This window comes from Bidens hawaiensis, unplaced genomic scaffold (genome assembly GCF_021521415.1).
Source record: "Bidens hawaiensis isolate Kalapana, Puna unplaced genomic scaffold, B.hawaiensis_p1.1 tig00026901_1, whole genome shotgun sequence".
In the NCBI taxonomy this organism is placed as follows: Eukaryota; Viridiplantae; Streptophyta; class Magnoliopsida; order Asterales; family Asteraceae; genus Bidens; species Bidens hawaiensis.
In genome coordinates this window covers 90,952-110,736 of record NW_027494343.1, presented here as the reverse complement: position 1 = coordinate 110,736, position 19,785 = coordinate 90,952, and the positions used below count along the sequence as shown (strand labels likewise).

The window sequence follows — 19,785 nt, the reverse complement described above, 5'->3', positions numbered from 1 at the left end:
GAGTGGAGGTCATACTTAACGAGCAGGGAAGCAATATCACCCCTTCTTTTGTAGCTTTTAATGATTCAGAGGTATTGGTAGGCGAGGGAGCGAAAAACCAGATTGCAAGGAACCCTACCAACAGTCTTTGGCAAGTCTTTTTTACTTCTTATTCTACATCTTATTTTGAAATAGACGCGCACAATACTGGTTAAGCGTGAAAGTTGATATTGGGCTTAAATATGGTTTTTAAATCACAGATGTGAAGCGTTTGATTGGATGCAGATTCCATGATCCTCAAGTGCAGAAGGACATGGAGTCGTGGCCTTACAAGATTGTCGAAGGGTCGGGAGAGAAGCCAACTGTTGTAGTTCAGTTGAAAGGTGGAAAGAAGGAATATATGCCAGAAGAGTTATCTGCTATGGTTCTCAAGAAGATGAAAGAGTCTGCAGAAGCGTTTATTGGAAGAGAGGTAACAGATGCTGTGATCACCGTTCCTGCTTATTTTAATAACAATCAAAGAAAGGCAACGAAGGAAACAGCAACACTCACAGGCGTTAATGTGATGCAGTTGATAAACGAGCCTACCGCTGCTGCAATTGCTTATGGTTTGGACCATATGGCTGACGGAACATGGCATAATGATAAGAATGTTTTGGTTTTTGATTTGGGTGGTGGAACCTTTGATGTATCTCTTTTGAAAATCAATAAGACTGGTGTCGTAGATGTGAAAGCGGTTGGGGGTGACACTCATTTAGGCGGTGAGGATTTTGATATGACACTCGTTAATTACTGCGCACAAGAATTTAAGAAAAAACACGGGGAGGATATAAAAGGAAATCCAAGAGCAATGGGGAGGTTGAAAGTTGCTTGTGAGAAAGCAAAGAGGGATTTATCGTGCTGTATATTCGCTTCAATTGAAATGGACTGCTTGTATGAAGGGATTGACTTTTCCATCAAAATTAGTCGAGCCAAATTCGAGGAACTGAATTCAAGTTATTTTGAGAAATGCATTAAACTGGTGGAAAAATGTTTGTTTGATGGGGAGATAAAGAAGGCAGATGTGGATGAGGTTGTTGTCGTTGGGGGGTCCACTAGGATTCCTAAGGTTCAACGATTGTTGGTGGAGTTTTTCGATGGGAAGACACTTTGCAAGAACATGATCGGTGAGGAGGCTGTTGCTTTCGGTGCTGCAGTATTGGCTGCAAAGTTAAGCGGAAACAACAATTTGACGTGGGATACAGTATTACAGGATGTCACTCCTATTTCATTAGGAATATCAGCTATGACAAATGGAGTTGAAGATTGCATGTCTATGGTTATACCCAGAAACACATCCATACCCACAAGCAAGAAAAACATATATTATTCACGCATTAACCAAACATACGTAGCTATCTTGGTGTATCAAGGTGAGAGCAACAAAGTTGAGGACAACGTATTGCTTGGTAGGTTCGACCTTCATGGACTAGGTTCCGATGGGACTTCACAGCTAGAGCTTTGCTTCAGTATCAATGCCAATGGAATCCTTCAAGTCTCTGCGCAGGAAACGTCTACCGGTCAAAGAAAACCAATAACAATTGCGAAGGCGTTAAATTTTTAAAAATTAGAGTTTCCTTTTTATTTTTGGGGGTGTCTGCTTTTGATATGAAATGTGACATCCGTATGTAAAACTGAACAAGTTTTTTTTGGTAAGTTCCAAGTATTATGTGTTGATTTGGAATGTGTCGAACCACTATCTATTATTATGTTTGTATTTTGTCTACATTTATAGAGAAAACTGCAGAATTACTGACTTGTGCAGAATGCACCAAGTTCTCTTCATATCCATATGAAACATTAGGCATGTTGATGTCCAATGGCATCTGATAGATTGGGTAACTTTAATTTTTTTTTTATATATAAAATTTTGAATTCTATTAATAAGGGTACCATATCAAAGTTTAGTAAATAAATGAATTAATGAGCTTCTCATAAAATCATTAGTGTTTCGAGTTAAACGTCATAAGACCGTTAAAATAGGTGGTTTCAAACCAACTCCATGTAATTATTTCACCACTAAAGGTAGCTCGAAGAACGCCCAAAAACACATCATCTCTCCCAGTTCACTCACAAAACCCCTTCTTGAACGTTTTTCATTAGAATTCCCACCATGCTCACTTTCTCTCTTTCATGTTATATTCATCCTCAAAACGCTATTATAAATGCAGTAATATATACTAATGCAACTATAATTTGTTAAAAAAGTTTTAAAATTTAAATAATTATAATAATGTTAAAGCCATAGATTTTATTCTAAATCATAAAAATAAATTAGAAATCAGAAAAAGTTATGGTGTTTGATCCAACATTTCTAATAATAACTACGTAACAAAACCCTCCAGGCGGCGTTAGTATCGAATATGTTTGTTACAAAACCCACATTAGATCAAATCATCAAATCAATAGATTTATAAGCACCCAAAACAGTATTGACACACAAAAACTATGATCAAAGCGATAAAATTCGATCGGTATCTGATAGGTTCATAACGTACCGACACTAAACTCAAAAATAAATTAGTAAAGGCCTAGAATAGTGGCGGCACTGATTTATGATACAAAAAATAATATATTAAAAACGACATTTAGGCTCGTCACAATATCTGATTGAACTCAAATAATAAATTTGTAGTTAGCATTTAAAAAACAAACATAAATTATACATATTTAAAACAAAAAAAAAAAGCATTCAAAAATAATACAAAAATATATTAAAAAACAATAAAATATTCCAAAAAGTGAGTTGTCCCACACGATGGAGTGTGGACAATGGGCACCCCCATTCCGAAAATCAACACCATCATCATTCAAATACTAAAATGACTGTCACACTTCACATAAGACATTCTTCAGTTATTCCTTATTAGCATACAAATACCATTAACTGTTTTTTAAAACATCAATTCCTAGATTTTCTAGAATATAAAACCACTAAATTGTGTCATGTATGGAAATAGAACCGGTTGTAAGAAAATTTTTCAGAAACCTGTTTAATAGTGCAAAACGATGGGATTGCGATAAATCCCAATTTAAATCCTCCAAAACGAAAAATAAAATCCCACTTTTACACAATTCATCAACATTTGCACTGCTATTGAATGTAAACAAAACCTGTACCACTCCATAAGAAACTTCAACCACATGATCCCCGCCCTGTAAACAGCCCCCCCGGCTTCACGAAGAAAAACCTGCCAAAGTGAAAATCCATAATAACATAATATGTATGTGTATATGTTTATAAATTGTATGTAGATACCTTAAATCAGCTGAAGTTAAAGCCACCACAGGGAACCGAAGCATCACCAAGATTGAAACCGGACTGACCACTCGCCATTGCATCATCCTCCTCTTCATTTTTACCAATATGTTTCTAGAAGCCTCACCGCCATTTCATATATCTCATTATTATCATGACTCTGCAAATTCTCAATTTTCTCCAACCCTTCAGCATCATCAATCATTTGTGCATACAGATTAACATCACCCGATTGCCCCAAATTCTTCTCAGCCGCACCCTCCTTCAGTATATTCTCAAGCCCCTCTAAACAAACTGTCACAACTTTAGGTTCGGGACACACAAGAAGATCGCATAACGCTTTGATACATCCTTGACTAGCAAGGTACCTGCAATTATATTATTTAAAGTGATCAGTGGTTCAAGTGTAAATTATTTAAGGGTGCAGACAAGCCGAGCCACTCGCAGGTTACTCGAGATCGGATTAATAAAAAACTTGAAACGAGCTGAGCCGAGCCTCATCGAGCCCAAGCCTCAACTAAAACTTGTTTAGCTATCTAGCCTGAGCTCGAGCGTGGCATGGGACGATCAATTAGGCTCGTTAAGGCTCAAGCCTTATCGAGCCGTGTGTACCTTTATGTGAATAAGTCACAAGTTTTAACTGTTTTGGTCCTTTTGGACATATATGTATTAATTTCACACTGCATAGCTGAGCTCGAGCAGTTTGGCTCGTTTAAGGTGCTACCCACGAGCTCGAGACAAGCTTAGACTCGTTTAAGGTTTTCTCAAAATATATAAGAATAAACGAAATGTATATATATTAACTAACAAATAATATACAAGCCAAGCTCGAGCTATACTTTGGCTTGTTTAAGAAACTGCACTCAAGCTCAAGAGAAGCCAAGGCTCAATTAAGGTTTTTTTTCTCAAAATATATAGAAGTAACTGAAAATGCATACAAATATAGCAAACAAGCCAAGCTCGGGCCAAGCTTTGGCTCATTTAAGATACTGCGAGCTTAGGCCCGTTTAAGGTTTTTCTCAAGATATATAAAAATAATTGAAAATGGACATAAATTAATTAATAAATAATGAATGAGCTAAGCTAAAGTAAGTCAAAACGAGCTGAGCTCGAGCCTAGTCAAGCTCAGACTTGGCTTGTCTCATTTACACCCCTATTCAATACCCATAAAAGGATTAGAAAAAAAAAACTGTCTTACTTAATCTGGTCATGGGTCCCACCAGAAGTGGCATTTGAAATAGCCCATGCAACCTCTTTCTTGATGTCAAACTCAGCATTTTGAACCAGTTGAACTAGGGGTCCAATGATATTTGCTTCTATCACCGTCTGCAAAACCCCCAAATAGATTAAAACCATCAAATAGATTAAAGGTTTAAAACCAGCAATGTTAATATTTTAATCTAGTATAGTTGAAATAAAAATTAATGACAGTTGTCAAGTGTTACTTGAATCTGCTCCTTGTTGCCAGCTGTGATGTTAGATATGGTCCAACAAGCTTCCTTCTTGATGCTATTTTTGTAATTACTGGTCAGCAGATTCAGAAGACAAGGTAGAGCTTGATGATTGATCACATACAAAACAATTGGTCATCTAAAACAACTCCATATAAATAACAAACAATAAAAAAGTAGTACTAAACATGTACCTGAGTTTGCAAATCATCACCGGTAACAATATTGCCAACTGTACGAAGAGCGGGAATGATAACTGAAGGCGACGGGTGACTAAAACCACCACACAATCCAAATCACATATAAATAGAAATTTAAACATGATTAAAAAGATAACATAAGTTCATAACTTAATACAAGCAATTCAGTAAACTTACTTCAGTAACTCAATCAATCCGGGACACACATTTTCTTCAATTACAGCCTGAATCTTATCATTCGTACCATCTGAAAGATGGTACATTGCCCAACACACATCAATCAAAACTTCTTCATCCGTTGAATGTATAAGTTGTTGAAGAGCTGGTAGAGCCGGTCTTGTCTGCCAAAACAAATAAAAAAATAATATTGGCAACAGTTGTCAACTATAAATAAATATAAAAAATAAATGACTATTTTTAGAGACCAACCTGATCAAAAGACGGTTGAGGCTTGCCTCTACACAAATTGGAAAGTGTCCAGGTGGCAATTCTCAACATGGATAATTTAGTGCGTTCATTAATCTGTGCCAGCAATGCAACCAAAGCACCTTGAGCGAGTACAAGGTCACGACACTTAGGCGAGTCACCAGCAACATTACCTAGTGCCTATACAGCCTACAAGTAATTAAGTAAACAAACAAAAGTAACATTAAACTTATTCAAACTGTTAAAACAAATGAATATAAAAATAACCAATCACATAATTCAAAAGAACATACTTGTTCTCGGACTTCATCACTAGGAGATGAAAGAAGTTTGACAAAAATTGGGACAGCACCATGATCAATCACCACTTTTGTGTCCTCAGATGTACCAGAAGCAATGTTAGTCAAAGCCCAAGCTGCCTCAAACTATAACATATACAAAAATACATATTATTATACTAACATAAAGAAAATTACTTAACATAATATTTTATCTCCACCTGTAATTGGGGAAAATCTTCCCTTACAAGAAACTCAACAAAGCGAGGAACAACACCAGATTAAATAACTTCTTCAATTGGAGGGTTGCGTTCTGATAAAAAAAAATAAAAAAGACTGTTAATTAAACATGTAATTAAGACTGTAAACAAACTGAGCGTTCGGCAAACTGTTAGGTGGGAAGTTCAATTATTTATTTGTTCTCGTTTATTAAATGAAGAACATGAAAAGAAATTTTTTTCGGTTAACCAAATAAACGATTAACTGTGTTCATGAACATAATGTGTTTGTTTATGTTCGTTAAGGTTTGTTTGCTTATGTTTTTTCATTAAGGTTTTTAACTATGAAACAAAAATATACACAAGTATTATGTGATTAAGTTATATGTAAAATAACATACGAATATGCTAAAAAAAACACCTACCCGGACAGAACCAGTGACACCGAACACTCTCGGTTAGCCAAATGAAATAAAACATTGTCTGTGTTCAATTATGCTCGCGTGTTTGTGTGCATGAACCGTTCAAAAACAAGTTCATTTTCATGAACAAACACGAACAAGTAATTCCGTCCGGTTAGGTGTTCATTAACCATTCACTTGTCCGATAAGTAGTTAACAAACGAACATAAACAAGGCCGAGTTCGGTTCATTTACAGCCTTACATCATTCACTACATGTAAGTAACACAACAGTTAACTAGAAAAAGCTAAAAATAAACCGGTATACCTGTCGATAACAGTTTGCGAAAATGAGTTACTGCTTCAAGCTGCATATTATTTTCATCTGAAAAAACTCCGGCAACCATTGCTGGTAGGTTATCTAGCTGCAATCAACACAATAATAATAATAATAATATAATGTAATCAAACAACAGTGCTTCATATAGTCTAGGCATCTAAATTTCAAAATTCAAATAAATTCAATTTTCAAAACCCTAGATATCCGGATACATGATAATTAACTCGCAATCGCATACGATAAAATCGTAATGTAAGATATTAGGATTAGGTTTACCTTATTATTATTACTATTATTATTATTATTATTATTAGATTGAAGAAGAGGCGTAGAGAAGTGATTGCTACCGGCAACTGCTTCACGTCGTTTCTTCTGTACACTCTCTTCTCTCCGACTCTTACGGATCTCAACCATCGTGTCTTCTCTCCTCCGGCGACCTTCGTCGGCGTCGACGGCCACCTTGTAGCGGTTCCGGCGAACCTCCGTCCTGGCGCTCGGCCTCAACGACATTTTGGCTGAAACAAAACCCTAGAGGTCAAGATCGAGTGACGGTTGATTAAATTCGTCAGTTGCAGAGTGAGTGATGTACTGATGTGAGTGAGTGTTACTTTAGGAAGATGATGGGCGGGTCAAATTCAAAATCGAAGTTTTTATTTGTTTTTTGTAAAAGCTAAATTTCGAGGGACGAGCAAATGATACTGGATACCGAAAGTCATCGTATAGTACAGTATTGATACCAAGCTTTTAAGAAAATTGGGATTGAGATACCGATACTTGTACAAAATGGAGCATTTTCAGTAATGGTATCGGTATGGTACAAGGTTCCACCTTGACCCTTGTAAAAATTTGAACTCGTATTTGTAAGGCGTGATACCATACCATTGAACCAATATTATTATTTATTTATTTTTCCCGCTTTTGGAAACAAATTCTAACAAAAATATGTAAATTTGAATTTTAAAATTTGGATCAATATTTTTAACTCTTTTGTTAAAAGAGACATAGATTGATATACTTTTTATACGGTAAAATGTTTGATTTGTTTAAATTGTTAATGCTAATCTGTCAACTAGTTTATGACCCGCTTATTACAGCCATAGGCTTATTTATGAGTTATGGCCCATATATTCATTCGCTTATAGCACGTTTCACTTGTTGACATAAACTGGTTATGCGGGTAATGTTATGAAATTAGTATATACTCTTACGGGTATAAAGTATGCCAATGTGGTGGCACCATCATTCAACTTTGTATTTTGTCCACTTTGTGTTTTTGACAAAATAAATAAATAAATAATGAAAAATAAGTATTAAATAATGTTTTCGCGAATCACAATAAGCTTTTGGTTCATTATATAAATACTTTTTTCAAAGCAAAGCCGAAACATTAAACAAAATTTCAAAATATGAGTTTACAAAATATTATTGGTTATAACTTATAGTAACTGATACAACAAATCAATTCAAGTCTATTCAATTCCGATAAATGGTTAAAAAAAACGATAATTATAGAACTTAATAACAGAAAAGGCCCAAATGCTTAACACCACAACATGTTGCCATCGATGTCTCCATCACTTACTCGAGATCGCCTGCACCACTATAACCACCACCCCATCACATTGTCCGGTCTCCGTCACTGTCGCTCCAACCAACACACTCACTACCTTGTAGTTGCCTTCACCACTGTCTCCGCCAAAACCACCTCCATTAATATGGCCATCAATCATCATAAAAAAACAACAACAGATGAACATGTTAAAATACTTGATTTTTACACAAATAAATACTTTTCTAGCATTTATACCTATTCTTAAAAAATAACATATATGCATGCTATATAAACTCTAGTTGACTATAATTGAAAAACAATAATAATAACCTCCAATAAAATAGGCATGCATGTAAATTATGAACCGATGGGAGCTTCTTTCCATGGCGACAACCACGGAACAAGAAGAAATCACAAACTTCAATTACAACCTTCAATCATCATCGTCAAACACCACCCAGAAGGGTGTTAAGATTTCTGGGCATCATTCCGATTTCAATTTGATTGATTAATTAACAATGGCTGAACCCGAAGACCAATCGGCAATGGAGCTTTCTGATCTTGATGCATTGGAGTTTTCTGTAGCTTCAATGATTGAACAAGTCCTTAAGGAGCATTGGCGTAAATTGACTGATCTTCATACGTCGTCCAAAAGTGATTCGAAAATTGGTATGTTTGTTTGTTTTTCTTTCATGCACACCACCTGTTCGATGTAGTGCCAATTCAAAAAAATCAACCTTTTACATTGTGTTGTTGATGAGATAATTTGGGGCTAATTATAAGTTCTCTGTAATTAAAAGAAATGAAGCTACAATTACAGTGGCAGATCTAGACTATAATCTCAGGGGTAACGTTCAAAAAAATTTTTTATCGTATTTTATACAATGTAAACTAATTTTTTTTACCGTTTTTTCATACAATAACCGAACTTTTTTTACAGATATTTCATACAATAGTTTTTTTTTGTTTTTTGTTTAACTTGCCTTTGGACCGATATCATCCATTTCTTGTAATTTTCGTTCTAAAAATATAGCTAATAAGACTTTGTTGTTTCATCTTCCAAGTTCCCTAATATTTGAGAGGACAAATTTAAACCATAAATCTATAAATAATTTCAATTTACACATAAACCTTAAATCCGTAATCAATTACAATTTCCAATTTATATTATCCGAATATCCAACAAGCCATAATCAATAATTCAATTGCTACCAATGGGGTGATGCTCCATTGCCAAAGGCAAAACCTTAAAAACACCTAGGTTTGGAGGGGTAGGTCTTGGGTTCAAATCTTATAGACAACAAAAACTAAAAGAAGTTATCTATTAAAAAAAATTTATTTAATTGCCCATAAACAATTCCAAATCAACAATTTATATAAACAAATAAACAGTTACAATTTTAAGTAGAAATAGAAGAATACCTAAATTGAACAAGTAGAATTCAAACTGTGGACGAGGGAGTGAGGGACTGAAGGAGCACTGAACGTTGGCTACTCGGTTGCAGCATGCAGGGGGTCGAGACAGTGTGGGGTGTAAGCCACCATTGAATGGAACTTTGTTTTGTTGAATGATGATGTCCAACATAAACCAAGCGTTTTATAAGCATAAGGGTAAAACAAACAGATGGTTTTATTTAGTTTGTGCTTAAATTTGGTTGGGCTTTAATTGGTTTCGGCTTTTAATTTGGTTGGGCTTTAAACAAACAGGGGTAACGTTATATTTTTTTAGGGGTAACGAAATATGAAAACCGACCAAAATATATAAAAATTTGTACTATCGGCGAAAAGTTGAGGGGTAGCGGAAGCTACCCCTAGTTATATACTGGGTCCGCCTTTGGCTACAAATGGCACATAACCTGCTTGATTGATGAAATGTAAGAACAAGAATTCGACTTTTACGTTGTGTTTTTGAGGAGGAAATTTGGTGGTTATGTGTTATGTAAATTGGGATTAATTGTGGGATTGATTTGTGTTAATAAAGATCTAATCTTGTGGGTGTTTGAAACTCTCAGCAATAAAAAGGAATGAGGCTACAAGATGGCTGAGAAAGTGTGTTGGTGTGGTGGCTGCAAAAGATCTGCCAGCTGAACCTTCAGAACAAAACTTTAGAATGGGATTAAGAAGTGGGCTTATTCTTTGCAGTGCTCTTAACAAGACCGAGGCCGGTGCTGTTCCGAAAGTAACCGTCTTTACTTGCTTATTGGTTTCTTGATTCTGTTTATAACCATATCTTGTGATGATGAACGTATTGAGTTATGTGATTTGGTTTCTCAGCTTGTGGGAGTGCCTGCTGATTCGGTTACTATACCTGATGGACCAGCTCTATCATCATCTCCGTATTATGAAAATATCACAAATTTTTTGTCAGCGGTTGCAGAAAGAGGGCTTCCAACTTTTGAAGGTTCTGATTTAGAACAGGTGAAAGTTATCAAGAAACGAGAATCATTTGCAGAATTTTAAAATTTAAATGTTGTTTTGTTTATTCGGTTATTTTGATTGTAATTTTCAGGGAGGGAGGTTACCTAAAGTTGTGAACTGTGTGCTAGCGTTGAAAGCTTATGGTGAATGGAAAAAGGCAGGCGCAATTGGAAAGTTTAAGTATTTAGGGAACCGAAAACCGACTTCAAAAAGGAAGCAAATGGTTTGTAACTCATTGGATATGAACAAATGTGGTAATTTGTGGAGGAAATGTGAAAAGGTTAGTGCGTTTTCGTTTCTTGTTTAGAAAATTATGCAATGAGTAAAACCATTTGATAATCAAGTGATTCTTGTACTCGTAAGCCTCTTCATGTGCGTGCACGTGATCTTATTTCGGGTCATAAGCCACGAGACATTCCTTTGGTGAGTATTCTACGACTGGGAAATTCTATATTATGTGTACCGTGCTGAATTGGCTATAATCTTAGGTACACGTGTAGCTAACTATCTTTCTGCTTGTGCCACTAGATTGTTGAATTTGTGTTAATCAAACTCGCGGAGGATTATGAACTGAGATTAGCCATCCACAAAGACAAGATAAAGGTGCATACCATTGAAACTGAACAAAACTGCGCGCTCACACACACACACACACATATATACGTGTTTGTGTGTGTATTTATACATGTGCAAATTACACTCAATCTCTTAGGACTAGAGGTGGCAATATAGACACATATACCTACAAAACTGTTGGTTTTGAGTTGTATTTATCTCCAACCGGTCAATGGGTAAAGTTTTGAAGCTCTGTAAAACTGGAAACGAGTCAAATGAATTGAAAATCTCTAGACGTGTTTTCCAACTTTCAAAGTGGTGAGGCAGTGGTAAGTGCTTGAGTCCCTCTAGAAGAGGTCTCAGGTTCAAATTCCACTTCCACTGGTTTTCTCTTCCCTTCCTTGAAGGTCACATGTGGCATGCCTAGCGCAAGCTGCGTTTTACTCGATTCCATTTATTAGCAGGGTGTTGTTTGGGTCTAGTAAGTTTTAACCCAACCAACTCCATTTTGCCACCTCTACTTGGGATCTTGTGTCCAATGTGGCTTGTGGTCTCAGGTCTGAGGGCAAAGCAAATCTAGTGACTAAAATAACTAAAAGCTTTGTGGTTCATACGGAGGGGATGCTTTACATGAAATGCCAAATACCATGACCATGCTACTGCATCAAATGTGATTAACTTATAGTGGTGGCGGTTTGACAGGTTGCTCTTGAAACCGCTCCTCCCGTAAAGAAGGATGTGAAAAAGCCTGTTCCTGACGTAAAGGTATAGTTGTGACTTGTGACTAGCATCCAATTTCCACACTTTTTTCACACTTTTTGATCCTTTGTTCATGACATGGCAGGCATCCCCCAGGAATATAATTAGCGAGATGGAAAACAAAGCAAGAGCAATGCTCAAGAAAGAGGAGTTTGTAAAGGTATGGCTATGGCCAAGCTCTAAGTTTTCTCAACTATAGCATTTCATGCACTCTATTACATGTGGCAAAATGTGTGGGTTGCAGGTAGGGGTCAAAATGGTTAGTTTAGAGGGTTCAGGTTGCACGGGTCGAACACAAGTAACTTTTTATAAATAATTAGCGTCAAATATGATTAAACAAACAAACAAACTAAACGTACCTAGTAGCTATTTGTAGGGTCTGGGAGGGTGAGACGAGACAAACCTTTCTTCTATCCCAACAAATAGATGGTGAGACCCTGAACTCTAAAAATTGTTTTTTATGTGTACAATTTAATATAGTATAATGTGGTGTTATATGACTTTAGTAATAGTATAATTAAAAAAAATATTTAAGAGACTTTTCATTAAGGATACATTTTGGGGGACTTTTGACCTTTTGGCTAGCTGGAACCATTTGACCCGTTTCCTTTAAAGCTTTCAACCTTTTCACTTTACCGTTTAGCAAGATAAAAGTACTTGATTCACCTTCTTGACAGCCACAAACTAAAAATGACGAGAAAGAAGAGGATCCGAACTCAGAGACCAAAGGAAAGGAAGAAACAAAGGTATGAATAACTAACTTCCAGTAGGCTCACCTACCGATTCAACAATATTTTGATTGGTTCACCTGCATGACAGTCCTTAAGCAACATAATGAGTGAGATGAGAAAGAAATCAAACATATTTGAAAAGAATGCAACCGCAGATACCACGAAGCCCACCGGTGATACAAACACCGAGATCAAGAAGAATGTAACTGTGGATACCGTAAAGCCCACTAGTGATACAAAAACTGAGATCAAGAAGAATGTAACTGCAGATACCATGAAGCCAACTAGTGATATAAGCGAGGCCAAGAAGAATGTAAGCATAGATACCATGAAGCCCGCTAGTGATATAAAGAGCGAGATCAAGAAGAATGTAACCGTAGAGACCATAAAGCCCACAAGTGATACAAAGGAGATAAAAAAGAATGTAACTGTAGACGCCGTGAAGCCTACTAGTGGTGTAGATAACAAGACAAAAGAGAAAGCAACCACAAAAGCCGTGATTTCCACCACTAGTGATGTAAGTAAAGAGATTGCAAAGAAGATAACCGGGGATTCCGTTAAAGATGAGTCGGAAGAAGATGAAGCTGAGGAATCGCCTATTGAGGATGAGACGGAAGACGATGAACCCATTGCTGATGATGAGGTGGAAGATGATATAGACATGGATTCCATTAGGGCTGAGGTACTTGCTGAGATGGGAGAGGATCCCGTTAGTGAGGAAGAAAATGAAGAAGAAGAAGAAGCAATCGCGGCTGCGGAAGTTGTGAATGGTGATGTATATGGTGAGCTGGAAAGGAAGAAAAAGATGGAAAAAAAACTAGAACTAAAGGATAAAGAGATTGAAAAGGTAAGAGAAACTGAAAAGCAGAAACAAATGGAAAGAGAAGCCGAAATGGAAACGAAGAGAGAAGCTAAAAGGAAGAGAGACATGGAAAGGAAATTAGTAATGGACAAGAAAGCGGCTCAAGATGAGAAGGAAGAGAAATACTACACTTGGGTTCGTAATGAAAATGATAGATTAAAACAAAGTTTTGCAAAGCAGCAAAGTATGGTTCAACACCAACATAAAGAGTTACAAGTATATTCTCTACCATATGAAAATAAAGTTTTATCCTTTTCAGCATAACTCTAATGAAGATTTTGATACCACACAGGCATTGAAAAACATCTTTTCTACTGCAAAAGCAGATATACAGTTACTGAGAACAAACTATCAAGAGGAGGTCAACAATTTAGGTACAATCTTCACATTTTTGTTCAAATTCAACAACTGTAGAGGTGGCTATTTTTGACTCATTTATTTATGAATTGGTCGATCTGGGTTGTGTTATATCTGATGATTTAAATGTTTAGCTAATGGGGCTTGAAAGCTTCCCTATGTAGGGGTGTAAATGAGCTGATCCCAAGCTCGAGCTCGGCTCGTTTAAGCTTAACCTGATTTGAGCTCTTCGCGAGCTTATCTTGAGTAGCTCACGAGCAGTTCATCTCGTTTACACCCCTAGCCCTAAGTACATCTTTTGCATGCCGTTCCTAAAATGTGCTATTCAAGAATCTAGGTAACTTCTGTAATAATTATGTTTTTGTTATTATTAACTGTTTATGGAAATGAGCAAAAATTGTTTATGGACTGGGCCATTTTGACCCGTTACCCAACCCACCCGACCCACCATCTTGCCGCGACAATTGATAACATGGTTTCTTTTGATCAGGTAAACACTTGTTGAATTTGGCTCAATTGGCATCAGGGTACCGTAAAGTTGTAGATGAAAACCGGAAGTTATATAATCTAGTACAAGACCTGAAAGGAAGTATCAGGGTTTTCCTTAGATTGAGGCCAGCTTTTGGAACTGTAAAAAAACCGAGCTGTTGTGATTGCATTGATGATGCAACTATGGCAGTTATCACACCTGTAAAAGGTGGAAAAGACACTCGCAAAATTTTCACTTTTAATAGAGTTTTTGGTCCAAGTGCAACTCAATGTAGGTCACTAATGTCTCAAAAGTCAATCTCCGATTCTTTTCATTATTACATTCTCTTTCTATATACATCTTTTATGTTTCCATGTTGTTCTTGTAGCTTTGGTGTATGTCGATACACAACCATTGATCCGTTCCGTCCTTGATGGATACAACGTTTGCATATTTGCATATGGTCAAACAGGATCAGGGAAAACTTTCACAATGGTAACAATTAGTTCACTACAACGGGGATGAAAATAATGCACATTCTTTATAAAAACCAACATATTTTCTTATTTTTCTAAAAAAGTCCCAAAACCTAATTTTGGTTTATTAAAGTCCCTCAACTCTGATTCCTTTAGCCACATTTTATGTTATCTAGGTTATGTACTCTGTATTGTACAAGTAAGATTTTTGGATCGGGGGTCGTAGCGAGGCTTTTGCCCTCATTGCACCCCCCCTCCCCCTGACACATACAAATGGCTATACTGTCATTAGTGGGATTATATTGGGTATGTTTGTTCTTTTCATGTCCCTCAATTTCTAAAAAACACATGAAAAAGTTACTAAACTAGTTTTTATGTATCAAAGTCCCGTATTTTTTTTTAAAGATAATGACTTATTACGCTAAAATTGATGGTGTATTGCGTAAAAATGATGAATGCGCTTTATCAAATTTTGACCTGTTTGAGAGTCAGCAAGTCATTATTTAAAAAAAAATCAATAGTACATGCATTTTTGACAAGTTTAGGGGCTTCAATATACACAAAATAATTTAGTGGCATTTCATGTATTTTCTACACATTGAGAACTTTAATACAGCAAAATTAAGGGACTTTTTCTTGTGAAAAATAGGAAAGTATAGTGGTTTTTATGGTATTAATCCTTAAACCATATCTGACAACCAACTATGCCTTTGTTTTGCAGACTGGACCTGATGTCTTCACAACAGAAACTATGGGAGTAAACTACCGGTCACTAAACGATCTGTTTGAAATCCAACAAGCTAGGAAGGACATGATTGCCTATACAGTTTGTGTTCAGATGCTTGAAATTTACAATGAAATGGTCCGGGATCTCCTTAGTACAGACGGTGCTACCAAGAAATATCCTTTTTCCATACGCTTTTAGTTTTTTGTTTAATATTATTCACTTATCACCACGTGTTGTCTAGTTTGTGTTCTTAACCACTGACCACATTAGAAATACGACTCGGTACTGCAGACGGAATAAACGTACCAGAGGCGGCTCTTATACCTGTTTCAAAAACGGAAGATGTTATACGTTTGATGAACCTCGGTCACAAAAACCGTGCTGTCGGTTCTACTGCAATGAACCAACGTAGTAGTCGTTCTCACAGGTGCCACCTCATCCTTATTCATAGTTATCTATAAAAGTGGAAACTTTAACCCATGGATTGACTTGGTCAAACTTTAGTTAAAAGGGAAACGAGTCAAACTTGTTGAAAGTCTATTGATGTGTATTTTTAATACATGCAACCTTCTAAATTGTTTTTGTTCAAATATTTGGATTATTGCTGTTATGATTATTGCAGTCATAGTTAACACATTTCTGTTTGTAAATAATGGATAAAAGTGTTTACTGATAGACCTGTAAATGACTCTTAACATTCAGCAGGAAGTTCATTTACTTGATAAACAAATGAACATGAACACATGTCTCGTTCATTTATTAATGTTCTGAAGTTCGTTTGCTTTCGTTCGTTAGATTAATTTATTTTCGTTTGTTTACATTCATTAACATATTCTTTAAAGTTTTTAGCTCATTATAATTCGGTGTAGTTGACAATTATTTTTAATTGATTTTAGCTCAGTTATGCTTGCTCATCTATGTCAAGTTATGTTCATTCGTTTACGTTCGTGAACTGTTTGTTTGTACTGTTAACGAATGAACATAAACGAACACGAACATGTTCATTTTCTTAACAAATGAACACTAACAAGAAAACCCCACTCGTTTAAATGTTTAATTGTTCATGGTCGATTGCTTTTTTGGTTAAAGTTAAGTGAACAAACACAAACATGCTCCGTTCATGTTCGTTCAGCTCGTTTACAAGCCTAATGAAGGTGGCAATCTAACTCATTTAGTTATAAATGGGTTGACTTGGACAAACTATAGCTAAAAGGGAAAAGTCTCCTAATGTCTATATTTAATGCATGCAACCTTTTGTTTAGTGAATTTTGGGTATGTGAACAATGACAATAGCTTATGCTTGTTATTATATCATTGCAGTTGCCTCACGGTTCACGTTAGTGGAAAGGACTTGACATCCGGCTCAACGGTTAGAGGTTGTATGCATCTGGTCGATCTTGCAGGAAGTGAACGAGCTGACAAAACCGAAGCCACGGGTGATCGATTAAAGGAAGCAACATTCATTAATAAATCACTTTCTGCTTTAGGAGACGTTATCGCTTCTCTTGCCCAAAAAAGCTCACATGTTCCTTATAGGAACAGTAAACTCACCCTCTTACTCCAAGATGCTCTCGGTAAACAACTCCCTTTTTTGAAAATTATATATATACTTTTAATTTTTTTTCACTAAGCGTGTGACTGTGAATTTACTAGGAGGACAGGCCAAGACACTTATGTTTATCCATGTAAGTCCTGATCCGGATACGGTTGGGGAAACGATTAGCACGCTAAAGTTTGCTGAACGGGTGTCAACGGTGGAGCTTGGGGCGGCCAAATCTAATAATGAGGACACGGATCTGAAGCAGTTGAAAGAACAGATAGCGTTTCTTAAGGCGGCGTTGGCCCGAGATGGTGGTAATGCAGATGGCGGTGATGAGGAAGATGATGTTCAGGATGGGGCATCCAGTGAGTGCTCTGATGCTGACACACAGCCTCAGAAGGCAGCTAATGGTGCTGCTGCTGCGAAGAAGCCTGCTGCAGCAAAGAGTGCGCCAAGCAAGTAAGATTCTTTGTCTTTTGGTTAATATTATTGTGGATATTTGACCCGCTATGGATAAAGTAAAAGATGCAATGGAGTCCATGTCGGTTTATGTGTTCTAACATGCATTTTTTTGGGGTGTAAACGGACCCGATCTGAGCCTGAGTTCGACTAGACTCAAGCTCAGCTCGTTTCAAACTTTATTTCTAAAGCTCAAGATCGGTTCGTTTATTATTTATTAATTAATTTATACATTTATTTATATTTTAATTATAATTGTTGTATATAATATATGTATATATATATATATTATAGTTATTTTTATCATAATTTTATATATAAAATTTACTATTATCTAAATATACATTTGATATTTTAAATAAATATTATATAAAGGATAGGGTTGGAGCTTGATAAATTAAGTGAAGATCAGGCTCATGCTCATTCATTGTTTGCTAACTTATTTACATACAATTAACTATATTTTAATAATACTTTTTATATATAAAATTATATATATTATTTAGTTACTTTTTATCATAATTTTATATATAAAGTTAATAAATATATAGTTAACATATTAGATGAAAAATATATAAATAATAGGTTCTTTTAGGCTTGCGAGCCAACTCGAGCTCAATAAATGAAGCTCGAACTTAGGCTCAAGCTTGTTTATTAAATAAAATTATATTTAGGGCCGGCCTCGTTTAAGCTCAGCTCGATTCGAGCTAATCTCAAGTAGCTGATGAATGGCTCGGCCCGTTTACACCCCTAATTTTAACCTGTCTTGAAGTCTAACCAATTTTTTCTTTGATTTTAAACTTCTTTTCGTACGTGGAAGAATATACAACTAACCTCGTAGTATTTGTGCATTAACAGGGCAGCAGCACCGGCTAAAAAACCTGCGGCTGCAGCTGCAAAAAAACCTGCGGCTGATCCTAAGAAAAAAGGAAAATAAGTATATTTTTTTAGTTTTATGGTGGCTGCAAGGAGGAAGTTTGTGGCATATTTATCTCTTAAAATCTTTCACTGGAAGGACATGCAGAGAGAGATGAGGGGTGTTTTGACTTTTTGATTTTACATGAGTGATTATTGGTCTATAGTTTATATTGTTCATACATAGAGAAACAGTTATTGATTATGTAACATGGTGATACTGAGAATCAGTTTAATGTACAGAGAAGTTGATTCTGTAATAGATCACATGGTTGGATCATGTTTCTTACATTCTTTTCATTTTGTTTGCTGTACTATCAATAAACAATAAACATACAAAAAATTTGACGGTATCTTATATCATATGAAGAGACATTGAAATAGTATAAAAGAAAATACTTTGATACATTTAAGGATCAAACAATATGCGTTTAATTTTTACTTGGTAATTGGTTTTGCATGTGCAAGAATCAAGATATGCGTCTCGTTCCCCATACTGGTGGGTCTCAAATCGGGCACCTAGTTACAAATGGCGGTATTGAATTTCATGTTGTTAGAGAGCAACAGGCATGATCACTTCTTCTAGTTTTGGCAATTCACAAAGCAAGTAGATATAGAGAATATACTTTTGTTTGAGAAATATGATATAACAGACTTGTGCATATGTGTGTGTGTGTTTATTTATCTTTTTTTGTTGAGAAACTTAATATACTCACTCATGAAGATAATAAGACATGCACCTCAAATCATATAGAAACAATTATGTATTCAGTAAGGTTTTTAGAAGAAATAGTCGTTAATTTACTATAGAGGTAGGGTACCAAAAAGACCCAAATACCCTTAAGGACCGCCCGCGGGTGAAAGAGGACTCCTTCATAAATCACCCGCGGAGCATATAAATCACCCGCATAACTCAAGATAGAGGAAGAGCAATAACAAGCTCTACAGACCATATGCGGGAGGATCCAAACGCCCTCAGAAGTCATCCGCAGGGTACTATTCCCATCCGCAAAAATGACCAGAAGGTGACGTCAGAGGGACAACTGTAATTAACCAACTCCTTTCTAGAAGATTTACCAAGATCCTTTCTTGGGGAACACGAGACACCACAGCTAATAGAAAGAGGACAGCTGGCCAAGTTGTTACAACCATACACATGCCCATTTAGCTCGTCCTATCGTAGGCAGACACGTGTCCAGGTTGTTATAACCATGCACATGGCTGAAATAGATCGTCCTATCATATGTGGACACGTGTCCAGGTGGTTACGAAAGGATCTTTTGGAAAGAGACAGCTGGACCAATCACATTCCCTTCCCCTTCGGCTATAAATACCATCATCATCTTCATGAGGTATTCATTCACTCCCCACTATC

General features: G+C 36.2%; 2 protein-coding genes and 1 pseudogene across 3 annotated transcripts; 2 read left to right on the top strand and 1 right to left on the bottom strand.

The window, feature by feature from the left end:
* The first annotated feature begins 190 nt into the window (after positions 1-190).
* On the top strand, positions 191-1,582 carry LOC143574386 (heat shock cognate 70 kDa protein-like). The gene has a single exon (XM_077059025.1). It carries the CDS (start codon positions 293-295, stop codon positions 1,580-1,582), a length of 1,290 nt encoding a protein of 429 aa, XP_076915140.1. The 5' UTR covers positions 191-292.
* Positions 1,583-3,281: 1,699 nt separating this feature from the next.
* LOC143574372 (importin subunit alpha-1a-like) lies at positions 3,282-7,154 on the bottom strand (annotated as a pseudogene). Its single transcript, XR_013142580.1, has 10 exons — positions 6,867-7,154; positions 6,579-6,675; positions 5,854-5,945; positions 5,648-5,779; positions 5,358-5,543; positions 5,106-5,269; positions 4,912-5,001; positions 4,723-4,867; positions 4,476-4,603; positions 3,282-3,645 (listed from the first exon to the last, which is right to left on the bottom strand). The product of XR_013142580.1 is annotated as an importin subunit alpha-1a-like (transcript).
* Positions 7,155-8,660: 1,506 nt separating this feature from the next.
* On the top strand, positions 8,661-18,701 carry LOC143574377 (kinesin-like protein KIN-14G). Its single transcript, XM_077059019.1, has 19 exons — positions 8,661-8,811; positions 10,155-10,321; positions 10,417-10,560; positions 10,652-10,840; positions 10,924-10,983; positions 11,089-11,163; positions 11,818-11,880; positions 11,960-12,034; positions 12,573-12,620; positions 12,694-12,906; positions 13,015-13,683; positions 13,760-13,841; positions 14,315-14,584; positions 14,682-14,788; positions 15,491-15,669; positions 15,762-15,923; positions 16,817-17,070; positions 17,150-17,495; positions 18,354-18,701. Exons 1-19 carry the CDS (start codon positions 8,661-8,663, stop codon positions 18,430-18,432), a joined length of 3,333 nt encoding a protein of 1,110 aa, XP_076915134.1. The 3' UTR covers positions 18,433-18,701.
* The last annotated feature ends 1,084 nt before the right edge of the window (positions 18,702-19,785 follow it).